The 22,595-nt window shown below is 32.1% G+C and overlaps 1 protein-coding gene across 1 annotated transcript in view; it reads right to left on the reverse strand.

The window, feature by feature from the left end:
• The window catches only part of LOC145331064 (melanopsin-like), a 34,456-nt gene that overhangs the window by 3,024 nt on the left and 8,837 nt on the right, over positions 1 to 22,595 (reverse strand). Inside the window, exons 9-14 of the mRNA XM_080175682.1 lie at positions 17,462 to 17,540; positions 14,038 to 14,135; positions 13,310 to 13,350; positions 11,893 to 11,944; positions 11,572 to 11,613; positions 862 to 915 (exon numbers count right to left, since the gene is read on the reverse strand). Coding sequence (XP_080031808.1) covers positions 862 to 915; positions 11,572 to 11,613; positions 11,893 to 11,944; positions 13,310 to 13,350; positions 14,038 to 14,135; positions 17,462 to 17,540 — 366 coding nt within the window. The remainder of the gene's footprint in view (positions 1 to 861; positions 916 to 11,571; positions 11,614 to 11,892; positions 11,945 to 13,309; positions 13,351 to 14,037; positions 14,136 to 17,461; positions 17,541 to 22,595) is intronic.

The following is a 22,595-nucleotide window of genomic DNA, read 5'->3' on the forward strand; positions in this document are numbered from 1 at the left end:
TTCAAAATAGAGATATTAAAATATTTGAGGGAGGTTTCGTAGTTCTTGATTTTAGATCTCATTGTCCGTGTTCCCATCTATGAGTTTGCTGTACTTAGTTACGTTTTAAATACTTTCCTAAAGTCTGATGTACACAAATTAAAACCTAATTTGTAATAAAAACTAAAGTTTTCTAATTTAAAAAAAGAAATGGTCTGCTCTTATCGTTATTTTAGACATTTTGTAATTGTCCTATCGATTACAAACTTTAGAATACTAACAAAAGAATTATAATATTTAAGTTTCTTATTATAGAAAATATTTTTTTTTGTACCAGAATAGCATTTTTTGGTTCCAGGACAAACGCAGGAGTCACAAACGTCGGAGTGGACAAACGCAGGAGTGTTAAAATATTAATTTAGTTAAGTATTTCTATACAGATTAGGTTAGGTTAAGATATGAATGAACAAATAAGCCCCCCGCAGGGGTTAGGCATTTAAAAAACCTATAAGATGGTCTAAAATAGGTTAGGTTAGGTTAAGTGTCACTCCGACATTTTTCCACTCCGACGTTTGGGACTCCTGCGTTTGTCGTAGGACCCATTTTTTATCATAAATCTGTGTGTATGCATGTAAAAAATATTTTGGGACCACAGAATATCCCCAGGTCCTTATCTCAAACTTTTTAGAATAAATATATTTGGCTCATGAGGGTGGCTTTTAACCTTGCGGGGTCATAACAGCGTTTACTTAACCTAACTCAACATGCTCATGTTCAAATATCCTATTTGTAACTGTGACAATTATTTACCATTCAAATTCAAATTTGCATGTTATGACCGTTTTTAGTCTTCTCCCCAAAAAATATCCATTTCAATTTTACCTGGAATTTGGAAATCTTGAGGAGTTCTCTGGAGATGGACGGGTAGATCTGTACCTTGAAATATGTTATATATATAAAAGTAGCTAAAAACCTGTCTGAGAGCAGTCTAACTGCCATGTATGTTAATATTTAATGTTCCCCTACAACGTTTCATATAAACTAGGGTTGGGCCGGATATCCGACCATTTTCAATATCCGGCCGGATACTGGATATTGAAACTATCCGGCCGGATATCCGGCAATATAATCTTTTATATTTTACAACAAAAATCTCTGCTTTTTAATCCTAAATAGAAGAACAATTTTTTTCTGAATATGTTCATCTTTATGTAAATTTTATATTAGAAATCTCAAAACATAAATTTTGGCGGTGGCAGCAGTACTTGGCAGCTGCCAGCCGCAAACCGACGGTTGGCAGGTAAACGGCAACGGATTTTATGAAATTGTAATATGCCACGAAGATATATAAAAAAGCCTAAGTTTAAAATTTGAAATCTTAGGCTAAATAATTAAATAATCTGAAGGATCTCGCAAACGACTAGACCGATATTAATTGTTCTCCTTTCTCCTGTTTTTTTGTTTCTTATTGTCAAGAAGTCGCTATTTATGTAGTAGAATATGGTTTAGCTAAAGTTTTCCAAATGTTTTCTAAAGAAGTTGTATCAACTTTTTTGCTTTTTATTTAAGATAGCTAGCCGGTCCTTTCAGTAAGTAGTAGATGTAAAATTTTTCATAGAATTCAGATATGCAATCGGTTTTTTTGTAGACCTCTTATTTTTTAAGTAATTTAAGTTTTTAAAAAAAATAATTAAGTCGGTTTTAAGGTACTAAAACGCAACAAAATAAAAGAAGAAAATGGCCAGTATGAACAAAAATAGTAAGAGCTTTAATTTGACACCTTACTTTTAAAATTCTGTTGAGTAATTATTGAAAAAATATATTTTTTTAACCTCGGTTTAATAAAAACTTTAGACCTAAATATTTTCTCAAACAGACATAAAAAACATGGGTTCATATATACCTTTAGAATCAGAAAAATATTACGAATCTATTCTAAGCAAAATTGAAAAAGTTTTATAAAACTATAATAAAAAAAATAAGTTTATTTTAAGAATCATAATTTTCGGCTTTAAAGGGTTAGCTTGAACCAAACCTGAACAAAACCTAAACAAAAGACAATGCAATGTAGCAGATATTTTTTAAACACAAGAAACAATAATGTATTTTTAACTGCATTGTTTTGAAGTTTATAAACAGACTGATGCATATTTGTTCATAATTTTTCATTCTTTACATGTTCTTTAATATCACTATATTTATTGTAGTATCTGTTGTATATATTGTATGAACGTTCTCCTTTTTTTCTGGCTATTCTATAGGTTAATTTTATAGATTAAGCTTCCCGATTCGTCAATTTTTGCGATTTGTGATTGGCTAGTTTAGTAGTTACAATTCTTAAAATAACTTTTTTATTTTTTCTATTTTTTATTACAATTTTTTTAAACTTTTTCAATTTTGCTTACAATGGATCCATATTATTTTTCTCATTCTAATGGTATATATGAACCCATATTTTTTATGTCTGTATGAGAAAATATTTAGGTTTAATGTTTTGATTAAACCGAGGTTAAAAAAATTGATTTTTTCAACAATTACTCAACAGAATTTTAAAAGTAAGGTGTCAAATTAAAGATCTTACTATTTTTGTTTATACTGGCTATTTTCTTCTTTTATTTTGTTGCGTTTTAGTACCTTAAAACCGACTTAATTATTTTTTTAAAAAACTTAAATTACTTAAAAAATAAATTACAATTAAATTTTACATCTACTACTTACTGAAAGGACCGGCTAGCTATCTTAAATAAAAAGCAAAAAAGTTGATACAACTTCTTTTCTAAAAAGCCTAAGTTTAAAATTTTAAATCTTTAAGTAAAAATTTGCGGTCACAGGAACCTTTTAAAGTTTTTTTGGAGACCTGGAGGTTCAGGACTTGCAGGATTATACCTGGAACCTGAAATCGACTTGAACACCTATATTACATATGAGGATGTACGACTATAGGATATTTTAGTATTAGATAACATGAAATGCTTTGTTTAAGTAAAAATATATTTTTACCTTTTACCTGAATGACCTTACCAGATTTGCTGGCATCCTGTGCCCGCCAGAAAGGAGGTATTAAAAAATTTCAATTCTCAGTTATGTGTCATACCCATATTTCGAAAGTCACACAGCTATAGTCCTCTACCTTTTATACACAGAAAATGGGATAGAAAAAAAAACAGAGGGGGGGTGGGGGCAGGCATTCAACGCCAATTCCTCGCCCTTCCTCCAACCGTTAGGGGTTGATATTACAGATTGAGGGTAGTAATAGTTAATTAGATTTATTTGCTAAGAAGAAAGATCATTTAATAGTTACTTAATTTTTAAGTTTTAACCTTAATTTTATCCTATCTACAGTGTGTTTTTTTTATGAGAACTTTTTTGAAAGCCATTTTACCCCCACAATGCCATCGAAGGTGATTTGACTTTTGTGTCAGAACCTGAATTGGGACATAGTGCATTTCATTACCCTAGGTTAGGTAACTTCATTTCACTTTTCAATAAAATCTAAAATGCAGCGGTTTTTACAGGAGGTACCATCTTCTGTGAAAATTTTAGAGGAAAATTAAACAGTTTTTAGTTAATTTCTACTTCTATTTTCAACTGAAGAAAAAATCCTTTTGTGTATATACAGAATCATTGCTTAATCTTATCAAAAAAAATTTAAAAACTAACCCATAATAGCCGATTTTTCATTTTGTTCAATATGGGTAAAATAAAAATATTACCATCTCCAAAGGGTTAAAATCAAAATTTCTAAGCTCTAAAATGTTGTTCATCGAAAATAAATAGCAGTTTATAAGGACTTTTTGAATCAATCTTCTCATTTAACAGGAAAAAAAAACAAAAATAGAATCTATTTTTTTAGTGTTGACATAAAAAAAGCATTTGATAAAAAAACTACAAAAAAAAATATTTTTAAAAAGTGCTAAAAAGTAATACAGACTGTTCAGTCTTTACCTCTGACATTGAAATAGATGTAAAAAATGTCAATTTTGTATAGCAGCCAATTAAAATAAATTTTCTTATGGAAATTCTCATCAGAGCATTACTGATAAACCAAGGTCTTATTGGATAACATACTAAATGCTCCTTTAAAAATTTATATTCTATGAGAAAATCATGTTTTCAAGCGGATATTTCAAATTATAGAGTAGCTTCAAGTGACTAGCTGTTCCCAGAGTGAGAGATACCAATGTTTATTACACTAGTCCTTAAAGTTTTACAATTATGTTGGTTTAACAACTTCGATGACTTTTTTAATTGATTAGTTTATTAAGTTGACTGTTCAAACATTTCAACCACTAATCTTAAGCTCAAAAGAAGGTAATTTTGTGTTTCAATATTGGGGATGTACATCAATTTATTGGCCTTTGTCTTATCCCTTTGGATCCATGAGTTGTTCTACCCTTTGACTTTAGGGCGATATTGATCTTGAAAATAGTCTAAAACCACACCCAAATAAAAGTGCAACCAAGTTGGACCAGCGATTTCCGAGAATTTTGGATACAGACAAAAAACCTTAGTACTGTATGTATATTAGAATGACAAGATTGAATGTTTAATGACTATTTTATAGGTAAAATTGTCTTTCTAACTCACGCTCGCTTATGCTCCCTCTCTCAATCAATCTCCCTCTCTCTCTTTGTTTCTCTGTCTCTTTCTCTCTCTATTCAAGGGTGATAAAAGAGAAATGCAGTTCTTCATAAAATGTTGTTTCAAGGGGTTGTATACATCCCCTTCTGCACGCTTATGATCCAAAATATTGCAGGCAGACTATATTGTAACATACCCTTTTTCCAAAATGATCATGTTTATGGGTTGCACTTGTTTTTGAGAGAAGGCATTTCCCCTACTTTTACTATAAATACCTCTCATCTGACATAGCAGCAGTAGGTCTTTATTTTGTCTTTAGTTATGAAATTTGTTTTGGCTAAGATTCGTTCGTACCTTTCTCTACCATGTGCAGATTTGCTGAATGCTATAGAAATATTACTATTACTTGGATGTTGCACCAGATTTTCGTGTACTGTAATAAAATAATTCTCACAGCCAGCTTAAGTTACAATACCCCAATCCACCCCCTGGATGAACAAACTATAATAAACGAGGTACATATTAGCTAGCTAAATTGGCGACAAATTTTCCCTTGTTAATATAAACATGTATTCTATATACATTGCTAAAGTAAACCAGTTTTAAAAAATATAAAAGAGATAAACGGACATTGGAATTATAGAGTAGCTTCGCTACTAATAATGGATATATTATTATTTGGATTTTCATGTTCTCTGATAAGGATAATTAACATTTCCCCCTCTACCACATTTATATCCTCCCCTCTTTCTGGATGAACAAACTGACCAATATATGGGTTTCATGTTAGCAAGCTTAATTGACGACAATTTCCCCCTGTCATAATATCCATGTATATTCTACATCCATTATTACAATTGTGACTATTTCTAAATTATGTTTATTTGGGATTAAGTCGGACAGAAAAACATTGTTTTTAATCATATTATGTAAAACTTGGGGATGCGCCACTAGCATCTAGAAGCTTTTAATTCAAAGGGATGGGGAAATTTCTAAAATCATTCCGGGACGAGGTAAAAGCAGTTAGTGAAAGGTTAGTAAAATGAAACCTTCCATCACATTCTACCGAATCCAACTTTTGAATAACATAGTTTAAATTAAGCGATACTTTTCAAGTTTTTTATTCTTTATTTTAATTTTTTAAAGATTAAATAGATTCTACTTTTTAAAAGCTACTCTATAATTTGAAATGTCCATTTGAAAACATGATTCTCTTATAGAATACATTTTTTATAGAATCTTTTTACAAAGGAGCATTTAGTATGTTATCTAATAAGTCCTTGGTTTATCAGTAATGCTTTGGTGAAAAATTTTGTAAAAAAATTATCATAATTGTCTGCTATGTTAAATAGATTTTTTTACATCTAATTAAATGTCAGAGGTAAAGTTGAATAGTCTGTATTACTTTTTAGCACTTCTTTAAAAAATTATTATTTATATTTTTAATCAAACGCTTTTTTTATGTTAACACTGAAAAAATAGATTGTATTTTTGTTTTTTTCCCTGTTAAATGAGAAGATTGATTCAAAAAGTCCTTATAAACTGCTATTTATTTTCGATGAACAACATTTTAGAGCTTTGAAATTTTGATTTTAACCCTTTGGAGATGGTAATATTTTTATTTTACCCATATTGAACAAAATGAAAAATCGGCTTTTATGGGTTAGTTTTTAAATTTTTTTTTTGATGAAATTAAGTAACAACAATGATTCTGTATATACACAAAAGGATTTTTTCTTCAGTTGAAAATAGAAGTAGAAATTAACTAAAAACTGTTTAATTTTCCTCTAAAATTTTCAAAGAAAATGGTACCTCCTGCAAAAACCGCTGCATTTTAGATTTTATTGAAAAGTGAAATGAAGTTACCTAACCTAGGGTAATGAAATGCACTATGTCCCAATTCAGGTTCTGACAAAAAAGTCAAATCACCTTCGATGGCATTGTGCCCCCCTTATAGTTATCAGAATTTAATGATTAAAGGCTTATTTTCTTCGTTTTTTTATAACCATTTATAGAACATCAAAAAAATATTTCAGTTTTTATTAAAAAAATACAGTAAAATCAAAAATTCAAAACCTAGGTGTCGACATCTAAAAATGGTTTTAGCGCAATTTTCTCATGCTCAAATCTTCTACTCTTTGCAAGAATGGCTGCAAAACGCTTCAAAGTGGAGATACAGAGTTAAAAATTGATACAGATACTTTTAGGGACATGTACTAGAGCATATCATAGTTTGAAGGCCAGATATCAACCAGGGAGGGAGTACTGGCCGCCCAAAGTCGACTACTGAAATTTTTTTTCTTGCAGATGGTAGAAGATTTGCGCTTAAGAAAAATGCGCTAAAACCTATTTTAGAAGTTGACACCTAAGTTTTGAATTTTTGATTTTACTGTACTTTTTTAATAAAAACTGAAATATTTTTTTCATGTTCTATAAATGGTTATAAAAAACGAAAAAAATAAGCCATTAATCATTAAATTATGATAACTATAAGTGGGGTAAAATTGCTTTAAAAAAAACACACTGTATAATACAATACAAATTATATAAAGAGTAGTAAGCTTTTTTTGTCTGTAGCGAAGGATCTCGCTAACCGCTGAACCGATATGGTTCTTCTTTAGAGTGAAGCTTCTTATAGGTCCCAGGGTGGTTTTAGGCTGTTTAATTTTTTACAAAAAAGTCGTTGTAAGGTTTTAAGTTATTTTTCTGCACTTTCATGTCCCTTCTAATATCCCTAGATACTAGGTACGCAGTCGCTAGTATAATATAAAACACCAGTTTATGAAGAAATTTTTTTGCGGGTATAGTCCCTTTCGTGGCAACGGCCCTTAAGAAGCGATTATTCGTATTTTCTTAGTAGCTTTCCTCCTATTTCTAGCCCCTCGCGGGGGACTCTAACCTTTCAATATCCGGTATCCGGCCGGATATTGAAAATGGCCGGATATCCGGCCACACTGGATATCCGGCCCAACCCTAGTTCTTACACAAACAATATCTCCACTCCCAAAAAAGTGCACCTAGAGGCCTCTAAGGGCGTAGCCACTAGTATTAAATAAACAACTTTGGGTTTGTTTAACAAGTTTCTATAATTTATAGTAAATTAGATCATTTGCATTTCAGATATACATAGTTTCAAATACTCCAACCTGGCAGGGTCATACAGGTAGATAGCAAAAAAACTTTGTTAACTTTAACAAAGCATTTAAAATGTTTAAAACTACAAAAGATCCTTCAATAGAATAAAACAATATAAGTTTTCTATTCAATTCTAAGTATATAATCATTAGAAAAACTTTTGTTAACAAAAGAAAATTTCATAAATAATGGATTCAGTTTTAAAGTTAAGGATACTACAAAGGTGGATTCTTAAAAAAATCGCTTAGTGGGGCAAAATTGTTTTCGTGAAAAATCCACCATAATCACATTAAAAATCTACAAAAATTAAACAAAATCAGAGAAGGGTTATTAACATAAGATTTTATTTGATTTTTGTAGATTTTTTATGTGATTTTGGAGGATTTTTCAGGAAAACAATTTTGCCCCACTAAGCGATTAGTGGGGCAAATTTTTTTTAAGCATCCACCTCTGGACTAATTAAATAGTACGTTAATTTGAAAAAAGTCTTGTTTTCATTCATTTCTCTCGCCATACACACACACATACATTATATTACTTTTATATAAGGATTTATGAAATGATACATAAAGGCTAGTGGACTAATTAAATAGTACGTCAAGATTATTTCTATTAATTAACCTCACCCTCTTCTTTAATACAATCAAGACGATCCTGTTTCTTAAAATTATAGAAATATTTATGTCTATAATTTGGCCATACTGACATAACATAATATTGTCATATCGATAGTCTACCGCAGGGGTTGGGCACTTGAAAAAAAACCTCCTACCATTGCTTTCAAAGGGAGGGGGATTGTTATCCGTGCTCACTAGCACCTCTGTGTGAAAGTACTAAAATATCTTAATTTTATCGAGTTATGGCGTGTAATTCATCTTATGAGGTTTCTAAGAATAATTATAATAATTAGAGTTTAAGAATAAAGGATTTTTCTAAGAATAATTATAATAATTAGAGTTTAAGAATAAAGGATGTTTCTAAGAATAGTTAGGTTTTAACAGGGATCCAAAGGGATAAGGCAATGGCCGATAAATTGATGTAGTACATCCCCAATGACTTCATACATAAAATTCCTTAGATTAGAATTAGTGGTTAAATGTTTGGACAATCAACTTAATAAACCAAACAATCAAAATTCAGTAAAAATCCCCATAGTTTTGTGCCAATGAATAAGAAAACGTTATTAAAAACTTTCGGGACTAGTGTAATTAACAGCTCAAAGTCCCCTTCCAGCCTGGGTTTTTACGAATAATGGTGAATAAGTTTGACTGAAATAATAATTAGAGGCCTCTAGGGACACTTAAATGGGAGGTGGAGAGTCGGCTCTATTTTTTTCATTTTTTTCTTGGAAGGGTGGTGTTACCCCTAAAATAGTTATCAACTTTTACTGGATCTATGAGGAGAACCATATCGGTATTATCCTCTTAGAAATTTTTTTTTCAATATTGAAAATTTGAGTACCCCCCCCCCCGACAACGAACTATGAACCGTGGCCGCAGCGCTCGGCTCCCTAGCCTGCCTAGCCGCAGCGCTCGGCCCCTTGCCTGCCTAGCCGCAGCGCTCGGCTCCCTAGCCTAAAACCTAACCTAACCTAAAATAGTTGTTCGTCGGTAGTCGGGGGGGGGGGGGGGGGGGGGGGGGGTACAAAATTGAAAAAAAAATTTCTAAGAGGATAACGCCACCATATCGGTTCAGCGGTCAGCGAAATACTTTACTACACACACAGGCATCCTGTTACTTTTGAATAAAGATTATTAAATAAACCTAACTTCATGCATCTTCATATTAATTAATAGCGGAGCTATTCTATAGTTTGTATATTAATAGCGAAGCTTTTCTATAATTAGGGTCGGTCCGTCCGTCCGTAGAATTGTCCTATCGATTTCAAACTTTGCATGGTGATTCCTTTAGTAGTTAGATACGATTTAGAAAGCGTAGCAACTCTATAATCATTACCAAAATGTCCGTACGTCCATTTTAAACATGTTGATTTTTTTTTTACTTTTTTAACAACAAATTTTTATGTGATCTAATCATCCGATTGATCTAAATTTTGGTATATTGATTCCTGGGACAACACAGTATAATGTTATAAGCAAAGCAACTCTATAATCCAGTCCTAAAAATGTAAGTATGTCCATATACATTATCCTATATTAAGCAATTTTTCAACAAATTTACTTACAATTTTGCTTCAACTCTTATACTTTTTTATTCTGATTATTCATTTCAGACACTATACAAGTGTTAATGTCCGTTTGTCCTACCGTTTCAGTGCTTCGCTTTTATGGATGTTGTCATCCTTGTTTTAATAAGAAGCATGTTTTTGAAATATTAATTGCTAAAAAAAAAGGTTATTAATCATAAATGAATAGGAGCATTTAATGATTTTTAGAAATCATTAACGATATGAGGTTTGTATCTTTCGTTTGCTCCTAATCCTAATTGGTAGAAAATCTGGTTTAAAAAGTACAATCAAGGAGATTTGCTAGGTGGACGGGTAAGAAAATTCCGTTTTTCAAATTCGCACGCTTTCATACGTAATAATCGTATCACAATTTTCGCGGAAAAATATTATTTGATTTACTTATTTTCTCTATAAGATAAAAGCGATGCATGCAAGATTTTTTAATTCGCTAGGATGCAAAGATGCACTTTTCTCAAACAATGAAAACTGATTGCGTCATCCTTCCGAGATTGCGTATTACCGTGACGACTTTGAGAAACGGCATTTTCTTACCCATCACCTTTGCTATGTACAATTACATCCCCAATAATAATACACAAAGTTTCCACCTCTGGTGAATACTTCTAGTGGTTGAAACGTTCGGACACTCAAATTAGTAACCCCACCAATCAACATTCAGTAAAAGTCCCCAAAGTTGTTAGTCCAACGTATAAGAAAATGTTATTATTAAACTTTGGGGACTTGGGTAATAAATAACCCAATGTCCCCGACCTCTCTGCATTGATGGTATGATCATGATCAAATAAACTAATCTAGTAAGGATTTTGTTGTCTGTAGCTAAAGTTCTCGTAAAATACAGGTCTGAATAGGTTGTACTTTTTAGGGAAGCTATTTATTTTTCTGACCTACCCATCACATTTAAATTTAATCCGTCTATAAAAGTAACAAGATGTTTGTCTGTTTGTAGCTTAAGATCTTGCTAACCGCTGGCCCGATATAGTTCTCCTTTACAGCGAAGCTTTAATTAGGTCAAGGGAAAGTTTTTGACTATTTTGGAGGTGGTACCTCCACCCTTCCAAGATGATTCACCCCTCATGTGCCCTTGAATGCCTTTAGGGGCGTACCGGCTAGTAAATATGTATATTTTGACTTCAGGGGCGTGGTGACGCTTCGGGTACAAGTCCTCTCCACGTCACCTTCAAACATACTCTGCATTTGAAATTGCAATGTAATGCGCTCAATCGCCTAGGGTATCAACACCTAATATGTAGAACGATGTCTCTCTGTTTGTTTGTCTGTCTGTTTGTTTGTAGCGAAGGATCTCGCTAACCGCTGAACCGATCGGGTTCTCCTTACAGGGTAGTTTCTCATAGGTCCCGGGAAAGTTTATAACTATTTTCTTGGGGAGTGGGACACCCCAACCCCCTCCCAAAATGAAAATCCCCCCCCCATTTTTTTTTCTTTTAAAACTAAAATTAAAATAGTGGGGTCGACTAGCCCCCCCCCCCAAAAAAAAAAAATTCCCTCCAATTTAAAAAAAAAAATTTGTCGAAATTTTTCTTTTAAATATAAAATACGAAAAATTAGTTTGATCAAACCTCTTGGGGCAAAGCCCCTAGAGAGGCTAGGTGCGAAGCCGTTAGTCCAATTAAAAATTAGGATCTCTAGCTATCTCCAGAAATTCTTACCTTTTTAATAGCTTCAAAGCTTCTCCCTTGATCTTGGGCAAACTAAAATAAATAAAATATGAGAATACAATGAAAAATGAACAATTCTACAGAATATTTTTTTCTATTTTACTGTCCGAGGAAAGCTGTCTAAAATACGATGAGATAAATAACTAATGGTCATGAAAGTATTCTAAAGTCAATATTTTATAGCAACCGAGTAAATTAAATTTCCTTTTATATTACACAGACTTAATATCAAACTTTAAAAGTTCCTTTTCTAACAAAAATACATTTAATTTTTCCGTATATTGAAGTTGGCTTCGTTACTGAAAATATTACCAGAATCCATAGATGAATGGGTTGACTGCCGCAGATGTCTTACAGAAGACCGCTAGAATAGAAATTTATTGTTTTTAGAATTGTTTGGTTTGATTAATGGATATATTTAGAATACGTAGATATATTGACAGGGGAAAATTAGTCGCCAAATTAGGTTGCTAATATGAACATCATTTATTGGTCAGATCGTTCATTAAGTAGGAGGGGAGGGGTAAAAGGAGTGAACAGGGGGATATTTTTATATTAGCCAGCTGGGAGTATTATGGGAGTAAATGAAAATCTGTTGCAACATCCAAGTAATTATAACTCGAATGTATTCAATCAAATATTTACATTTACATTGTATAGAAAAAAAATAAGTTCATGTATGTGTATGTTCTATAAAATCTCTAAATCTCTCTGGTAAGCTTATGCTCATCTATCATAGACTCGACTTTATAGGGGGTTAGGGGTAGGTCATTTCCCTAAGAAAAAAATTTCAAACTTTTTTCTTCTTTAAAAAAGATATATTGGCGTGCGGTATTACTGGCCAACTTTACCTAAAATACTTTTACCGAGTGTGACGAACTGACATACGGACTTACTCTAATTATAGAGCAGCTGCTCTTCTAACGGAATATTTTATACATAGATAGTTATAAACTTATTAATTGATAGATTGATAGGTTGATAGATTGATAGGTTGATAGATTGATAGGTTGATAGATTGATAGATAGATAGATATATAGATTGTTAGATAGATTGATAGATTGATTGATTGATAGATTGATAAATTGATTGATAGATTGATAGATAAATTGATAGATAGATTGTTGGATTTATAGATAGATTAATAGATTGATAGATAGATTGATATATAGATAGATAGATAAATTGATAGATTGATTAATAAATAGATTGATAGATTAATAGATTGATAGATAGATTGATATATAGATAGATAGATAAATTGATAGATAGATTGTTAAATATTTTGATTGATAGACATATAAATTGTTAGATTGATAGATAGATTAATAAATTAATAGATAAATTGATATATAGATAGATAGATAAATTGATAGATTGATTATTAAATAGATTGATAGATAGATTGTTAAATATTTTGATTGATAGATATATAAATTGTTAGATTGATAGATAGATTAAAAGATTAATAGATTGATAGATAGATTGATATATAGATAGATAGATAAATTGATAGATTGATTAATAAATAGATTGATAGATTAATAGATTGATAGATAGATTGATATATAGATAGATAGATAAATTAATAGATATATTGATAGATAGATTGATAGATAGATTGATATATAGATAGATAGATAAATTGATAGATACATTGATAGATAGATTGATAGATGGATGAATATTGAATAGATCATAGATAGATAGATAGATTAATAGATTTACCTGGAAGCATCCCTATATGTGGATTGATTAGATGGATGTATCCTGCAGAACAAATTTATCAAATATGCCAATGAATTTATTAATAATTGAATATTACATTATATTATCATGTACTTTAACGTAGTGAAACATGTAGCTGGCTAAAATGACGACAATCTCCATCCAATCCACCCCCTAATACTGGATAAACGAACTGACCAATAAATGATTATTTCTGGAAAATTGTCTTTTATGTGACAATTGTAATTTTATTGATGCCAGACTGATTTATGAACTTTTTTCTAGTATGGCTTCGAAAACGATTATTACCCGCTGGAGTAGAATACTGAAAAATCATGTATAGGATCTTATTACAAACAATTTTCCACGAACATTAAAAAAAATAACATAAACTTAATACCAGTTTCGTTTGCTGGAGCGCCTTCAGCCCCTTGGGTCAGGGGCGTCTAAGCTTTTTTATTTGTGGGGGGGGTAAAATTTTGAAAATAAAAATTTTGGGGGGGGTAATCTCTATTTCATAGAGGCATTTTTTTTTTTTTTTTTGGGGGGGGGGGTTAATCACCCCTTTCCCCCCCCCTCCCCCCCCTTCGTTGGACGTCTATGCCTGGGGTCTAACAAAACCAGAATTAACCTTATATTACATCGTTTTACTATCCGCTGAAAGGTGTTTGTAATAAGAGAAATAACTACTAGTGCTCTGTATTTCAAATGGTATTGATTGATATATCCCTGTAGCATTGAACAGGACGACAACAGTGTAAGGTGTCCAAGAGCCCATCCAGACAGTCAACATCATACTAGACACCCGCCATAGTCGTCGCTCCTCCTAGTAACATAATTATATTATAAGAATAGAGGGGGATGCACTATATGTCCAAGACCCCATTCACACAGTCAACATCATACTAGACACACGCCTTAATCGTTGCTCCTCCTAGTAACATAATTATATTATAAGAATAGAGGGGGATGCACTATATGTCCAAGACCCCATCCAGACAGTCAGCATCATACTAGACACCCGCCATAATCGTCGCTCCTCCTAGTAACATAATTATATTATAAGAATAGAGGGGTATGCACTATATGTCCAAGACCCCATTCACACAGTCAACATCATACTAGACACACGCCTTAATCGTTGCTCCTCCTAGTAACATAATTATATTATAAGAATAGAGGGGGATGCACTATATGTCCAAGACCCCATCCAGACAGTCAGCATCATACTAGACACCCGCCATAATCGTCGCTCCTCCTAGTAACATAATTATATTATAAGAATAGAGGGGTATGCACTATATGTCCAAGACCCCATTCACACAGTCAGCATCATACTAGACACACGCCATAATCGTCGCTCCTCCTAGTAACAGAAAATGTAAAATAGTATATATGTAAAATTCAGAGAACTACCTTGCCCAAGTGGTGGGGACCCTTTTCGTCCGCTAGAAAATTGCTTTCTGTACATTTGTTGGGACTCAGCTGTGTTTTTATTTCCGAGGGTATTAGCTGATTTCAATGATTCAATTCAAAATCGGGAAAGGGTCCCCACCCTGTAGGCAGAGGTACATATAGCTCTTGCCTCCTCTATTCTTTCACTTTATTCTCATAATATCAAACAACATTTACATTTACAATGATTATAGTAATAAATGTTTGGATTAACATATCATTAAAGACGGGAAAAATGCAAAAAATATTATTTCTCCTTAGATTATGCTAGGCAAAATAACTCCTTGATGTAGAGCAACTTCTTAACTAAAAGTTTGAACACTGTTTGTTTGTAAATCCCTATCAAGATTTCACAACAAGGATGACAACATCCATTAGTAGCGAAGCTAAAAAAATATGAATAGACATCTGGAAAAAATTATCTAAAGAGTATATCATAAAAAAACTTAAATAATAAAAATCACGAAAACTTTTAAAAATGTATAATGGTTTTTTCAAGCATTAAGCTAATAAGAAAAACGTTAAAATCTATAATTCGTTTTAGCACAACAACCAAAAGTATGTCTTTGTAAAACTTTGGGGAAAATATGTATAATGTTGACTTAATTAATCACTAAAAATTCTACCCATTTACCTTGAACAGGAGTTGAGAAAATCATAAAAATTGAAAAACTAGGAATCGATCTAGCACCCCAACCAATAAGGGTATCGTAATAAAACTTGATGGAAATATGTAGAGTTTAAATTCAATCCCTGAAAATTTCAGCTGTCTATCTTGTATAGGGATCGAAAAAATCATGAAAAATTCTACCCATTTACCTTGAACAGGAGTTGAGAAAATCATAAAAATTGAAAAATCTAGGAATCAATCTAGCACCCCAACTAATAAAGGCATCTTGATAAAACTTGATGGAAATATGTAGAGTGTGATTTTATTTAATCCCTGAAAATTCCAGCCGTTTATCTTGAACAGGAAATGAGAAAATTACAAAATGTAAAAATCTAGGAATCGATTTAGCACACCAATTAATAGACAGATAGAAAACAATGTATACATTAGATGTGCATATGTCTTTACTGAAAATTTCAGCTGTCTATCTTGAATAGGAGCCGAGAAAATCACGTTTCCCCCATAGCGTTACAGACTTACTGACTAACTGACGGACAGTATTATATTCTGATAACTAACTTATATACTAACTGAATTATATAGTAGATTCGCTACTAAAAATACATTATTCATAGATGTCAATTAAAAAAAATCACCTGAAATCTTTTAGTGTTAATTAAGTTCTAAATCAAAAAGAGATTTGAAAAGAAAATTATGTGCATGTGTGCAGTAATCGATATATTATTACTTGGATATTGCACCAGATTTTCATGCACTCTAATGAAGTAATACTCGCAGCTAGCTAAAATAACGATCCCCCTCATTTACCCCCTTTAGCCCATCACCTTTCCTCATATTCGATGAACGTAATGAACAATAAATGAGTTCCATATTAGCAACCTAAATTGACGACAAGTTTTTCCCTGTCAGTATATCCACGTATTCAATATCCATATCTGCGGTGCACTTTTTGGCATAAGTTTCCATACATTTTAGGATACATAAGATGGTAAAAAAAGTTTCTCTAAATCATATTAGAAGACATCAAATAAGAAAGCACAAAAAGAAAAAAAACATATACAATTTAAACCAAGGAACATGGCTTTTTTGAGAATAACATTAAAATTCTTTTATTCCAAATTTTAACCCCTATGAAAATTTACGTGCGTATGGAGAAGGAGGTTTAAATCACCCCCCACCCTCTTAAAAATGGTTGCATTGTTGCTAAGGGCAGGGACGTCCATGCTTGACATTTTTTTTGGCCATTTATCTATCCCTATACATATGATTGTTTTTGCACTATTATAAAGTTGGGTATGAAATGCGGCATTGCACTTAGTCATAATCATTATTCTGTCCTTTGATATTTGATACCACGCAAATATAACCTCACCTTTATATTCAAAGTAATATAATAGAGGGGGCACAAGCTATTTGATGTAACTCTAACCGTTGCTTGGGACCCTGTGCCGACTTTCAATTAGGTGTTTGAATATCAGCCAATAGCGTCAGGAATATTAACACAACAAAGTCGCTACAAAAGAGTAGAAAGCAATTTGCTGGCAGACGAAAAAGGTCCCCATAACTTGGGCCACATAGTTGTCTGGGTTTATACATCTATACATTGTTTATTTATATACACCTTTTTTCATTAGTTCTAATCAATGAAAGCAGAGAAAATGCAGGATCTCGCGATCATAAGCAATACGTGATACAATTTTTAGTTTTCAAATTTTGCGTAAATCAGCATTTTCTCAGCTACCATAGTATAATCACTCATAGATGAGGGTAGGATAGGAGGGGAGGGGTACTGCCTCTCAAAAAATTCTGAAAACCTGATTTAAAACCAGGGAGGGATGGTACATTGGCTGTTTAATACACTAATCGCAAAGATCTATATCAATATTTTCTTATTCGTTGGCTTAACAACTTTGGGAACTTTTATTAAATTTTTATTAGTTGTTTAATATAATTGAATGTCTAAACATATCAACCATAACTTTTAATCAACAGAAGGGATAAATTTGCACATCAATTTATCGGCTATTGCCTTATCCCTTTAGATCCCTGCATAAAACAATACTTACCAATATTCTCTGTTTTTGAAAGTTTTGAGCCGTGTCTCCCCCTACTGCCATTAGCTCCATCATCAAAGTATTATTTCTCCTTAAAATAAACATTTTTAAAGATAAAAGCTTCTCTATAATTAGGGTCGGTTCGTATGTCCGTCCGTCTGTAACGGATAGCTTTTTTATGTTAGAATTGTCCTATCGATTAAAAACTTTGCATGATGATTCTTGTAGTAGTTAGGTACGATTTATAAAGCGTAGCATCTCTATAATCGTCACCAGAATGTCCGTCCATTTTAAACATGTTGATTTTTAACTTTAACAAAATTTTGTTGATTGTTGGAGTACTGATTCCTAAAAATGTCAGTGTGTCCTTAAACAGTATTCTGTATTTATGAATTTTTGCAATTTTTTGTCAAATCTTATATATTTATTTTTTGTATATTCAGTTTTGCCACTCTACAAAAGTATATGTTCGTTTATTTTATACCATTTCAGAGCTTCGCTTTTATTGATGTTGTCATCATAATTGAAAATTAGTAGTGTTAAAAAGGCGATTTGATATTGTATCTGGACTATTTTAAGCATGTTTTAAATAGACATACGGACTTTCTGATAACGATTATAGAGTTGCTTCCAAAACAATACCTAACTGTTATAGAAATCATCATGCAAAGTTTGAAATCGATAGGACAATTCTAACTTGTCTAAATTAGCATAAAAGGAATCCGTTACGGATCGACGGACCGACACTAAAACACTTAAAACAGATACTTAATTCTGTAAACGAGTAAAAATTAATAATTAAAGAGAAAGTTTTTTTTCCTTTTTATGGTGTAATGAATATTAGACAAACTTTAATAGTTACAGGAGAAAATACTTTGTAAGAAATTTTTACTCTACTCTTTTAAAAAGCAAAGCTCTGTATGGTTTTCCAAGGAAAAAGAAGGATCATGGAAAGAAAACAAAGTCATTCCTAATTAGGACAGAAGTCACTGGAAATTGATCTAAGGAAGGCTACTTATGTCCTCCATCTAACAAAATCTAACTTAAGGGAAGTGACTTATGTCCTTTGTCTGACAAATTCTTACATTAGGAAGGCTGCTTATGTCCTTCATCTTGCAAAACTTAGCTTTTTCTGTCCTTCACATAGCAAAACCTCACAAAGCACAGCCTTTCTGTCCTTCACATAGCAAATTCTTGCAAAACATAGCAAATTCTTGCAAAACATAGCAAATTCTAGCAACACATAGCAAATTCTTGCAAAACATAGCAAATTCTTGCAAAACCTAGCAAATTCTTGCAAAACATTGCAAATTATTGGAAAACTTAGCTTTTCTGTCCTTCTCATAGCAAATTCTTGCAAAATATAGCAAATTCTTACAAAACATAGCAAATTCTTGCAAAACATAGCAAATTCTTACAAAACATAGCAAATTCTTGCAAAACATAGCAAATTCTTGCAAAACATAGCAAATTCTTGGAAAACTTAGCTTTTCTGCCCTTCACATAGCAAATTCTTGCAAAACATAGCAAATTCTTGCAAAACATAGCATATTCTGGCAAAACATAGCAAATTCTTGCAAAACATAGCAAATTCTTGCAAAACATAGCAAATTCTTGCAAAACATAGCAAATTCTTGGAAAACTTAGCTTTTCTGTCCTTCAAATAGCTAATTCTTGCAAAACATAGCAAATTCTTACAAAACATAGCAAATTCTTGCAAAACATAGCAAATTCTTGGAAAACTTAGCTTTTCTGTCCTTCACATAGCTAATTCTTGCAAAACATAGCAAATTCTTGGAAAACTTAGCTTTTCTGTCCTTCACATAGCAAATTCTTGCAAAACATAGCAAATTCTTACAAAACATAGCAAATTCTGGCAAAACATAGCAAATTCTTGCAAAACATAGCAAATTCTTGCAAAACATAGCAAATTCTAGGAAAACTTAGCTTTTCTGTCCTTCACATAGCTAATTCTTGCAAAACATAGCAAATTCTTACAAAACATAGCTAATTCAAAACATAGCAAATTCTTGCAAAACATAGCAAATTTTTGCAAAATATAGCAAATTCTTGCAAAACATAGCAAATTCTTGGAAAGCTTAGCTTTTCTGTCCTTCACATAGCTAATTCTTGCAAAACATAGCAAATTCTTACAAAACATAGCAAATTCTTACAAAACATAGCAAATTCTTGCAAAACATAGCAAATTCTTACAAAACATAGCAAATTCTTGGAAAACTTAGCTTTTCTGTCCTTCACATAGCTAATTCTTGCAAAACATAGCAAATTCTTACAAAACATAGCAAATTCTTGCAAAACATAGCAAATTCTTACAAAACATAGCAAATTCTTGCAAAACATAGCAAATTCTTGCAATAAGAGTCCCAAACTCAAAAACAAATTTTCAGCGCGATCCGACCACCGGTTCTTGAGATACGGTGACCTGGTGTCCTTAGTACCGATGGTAAGATTTGGGAAATGGTTCGAATCCTTAGTAAATTTGGCTAAGTCCAAAAATATTTTGACATTTGAAAAAAAAACCAGATGACACCAAGCATACCTACTGAGAGGACACCAGGTCGAAAATATTCTAAGTGTCAAAAAATGTTTGGACTTAGCCAAATTTACTAAGGCTTCGAACCATTTCCCAAATCTTACCGTCAATACTAAGGACACCAGGTCACCGTATCTCAAGAACCGGTGGTCGGATCGCGCTGAAAATTTGTTTTTGAGTTTGGAATCCTTATTGCAAGATTTTGCTATGTTTTGTAAGAATTTGCTATGTTATGTAAGAATTTGCTATGTTTTGTAAGAATTTGCTATGTTTTGCAAGAATTTGCTATGTTTTGCAAGAATTAGCTATGTGAAGGACAGAAAAGCTAAGTTTTCTAAGAATTTGCTATGTTTTGTAAGAATTTGCTATGTTTTGCAAGAATTTGCTATGTTTTGTAAGAATTTGGTATGTTTTGCAAGAATTTGCTATGTTTTGTAAGAATTTGCTATGTTTTGCAAGAATTAGCTATGTGAAGGACTGAAAAGCTAAGTTTTCCAAGAATTTGCTATGTTTTGCAAGAATTTGCTATGTTTTGCAAGAATTTGCTATGTTTTGTAAGAATTTGCTATGTTTTGCAAGAATTAGCTATGTTTTGCAAGAATTAGCTATGTGAAGGACAAAAAAGCTAAGTTTTCCAAGAATTTGCTATGTTTTGTAAGAATTTGCTATGTTTTGCAAGAATTAGCTATGTGAAGGACAGAAAAGCTAAGTTTTGCAAGAATTTGCTATGTTTTGCAAGAATTTGCTATGTTTTGTAAGAATTTGCTATGTTTTGCAAGAATATGCTATGTTTTGTAAGAATTTGCTATGTTTTGCAAGAATTAGCTATGTGAAGGACAGAAAAGCTAAGTTTTCCAAGAATTTGCTATGTTTTGCAAGAATTTGCTATGTTTTGCAAGAATTTGCTATGTTTTGTAAGAATTTGCTATGTTTTGCAAGAATTTGCTATGTTTTGTAAGAATTTGCTATGTTTTGCAAGAATTTGCTATGTTTTGTAAGAATTTGCTATGTTTTGCAAGAATTTGCTATGTGAAGGACAAAAAAGCTAAGTTTTCCAAGAATTTGCTATGTTTTGCAAGAATTTGCTATGTTTTGCAAGAATTTGCTATGTTTTGCAAGAATTTGCTATGTTTTGCAAGAATTTGCTATGTTTTGCAAGAATTTGCTATGTTTTGTAAGAATTTGCTATGTTTTGCAAGAAATTGCTATGTGAAGGACAGAAAAGCTAAGTTTTCTAAGAATTTGCTATGTTTTGTAAGAATTTGCTATGTTTTGCAAGAATTTGCTATGTTTTGTAAGAATTTGCTATGTTTTGCAAGAATTTGCTATGTTTTGTAAGAATTTGCTATGTTTTGCAAGAATTTGCTATGTTTTGTAAGAATTTGCTATGTTTTGCAAGAATTAACTATGTGAAGGACAGAAAAGCTAAGTTTTCCAATATTTTGCTATGTGATGGACCAAAAACCAATTTTATGCAAGATTTTGCTATGTGAAGGACCAAAAAGCTAGGTTTTGTGAGGTGAAGGGAGGCTACTTATGTCCTCAATTTTGCAAAATCTTTGTTAAGGGAGACATGTTATGCCCTTCATCTAACAAATTCTCACTTAAGGAAGGCTACTTATGTCCTTCCTAGGAAGGTGACTTCTGTCCTAATTTAGGAATGACTTTGTTTTCTTTCCATGATCCAAAAAGAATTTAGAAAGTAAGAAATTCGACCCCTCTCTCTTTAGAGGATCATTAATATATACCTAATAATATAATACCTATACAATGCTTAAAAAAAATATAAATCAAGGATGACAACATCCATAAAAGCGAAGCTCTGAAATGGAAGGACAACGAACATTAACACTTGTAGATTGTCAGAACTGAAATGCATCAGTACAAACAATATTGTAAGTAAATTTGTTGCAAAACTGCATGAATAGATGATACTGTTTAAGGACATACTTACATTTTTGGGACTTGTTTATAGAGATGCTTCGCTTATAACAGTGTACCTTGTTGTAATAGGAATCAGTTTTTAAAAAAATCAGAAGAATAGGATTATTTTAACATACAAAAATTTGTTGTCAAAAAAGTAGAAAAATCAACATGTTTAAAATAGTCGTACGGACATCCTGGTATTGATTATAGAGTTGCTACGCATTCTAAATTGTACCTAACTACTACAGGAATCACCATGCAAAGTTTGGAATCGATAGGACATTTCTAACCTGTCTAAATTAATGTAAAGAGCTAACTGTGACGTACGGACGGACCGACCCTAATTATAGAAAAGCTTCGCTTTTAATAACGGACTTTCTGTAATATACCAAGGCATTCAATAAATTATTTTTATTTCTAGAAAATGCGTTTTATGGATGTATGTATCATTCTTTACAATAAAGATAGGAAATATTAATGATTTGTTTTTAGGTTATCTTATACTAGCGACTACGCTTCTAGAGTCTTTAAAGGGCACAAGTAAGACGGGGAAGATGAATGAATCGGCCCTCCAATTTCTTAAAGTTATTAAAGAAATTTTTTTGTAAGGGGAGGGAGGATATTTTTTGTATCTACTGCAGTTCACGGTAAAATATTGCTGGTAAG

This window comes from Acartia tonsa, chromosome 11, assembly GCF_053477335.1.
Source record: "Acartia tonsa isolate MP-2025a chromosome 11, ASM5347733v1, whole genome shotgun sequence".
Taxonomy (NCBI): Eukaryota; Metazoa; Arthropoda; class Copepoda; order Calanoida; family Acartiidae; genus Acartia; species Acartia tonsa.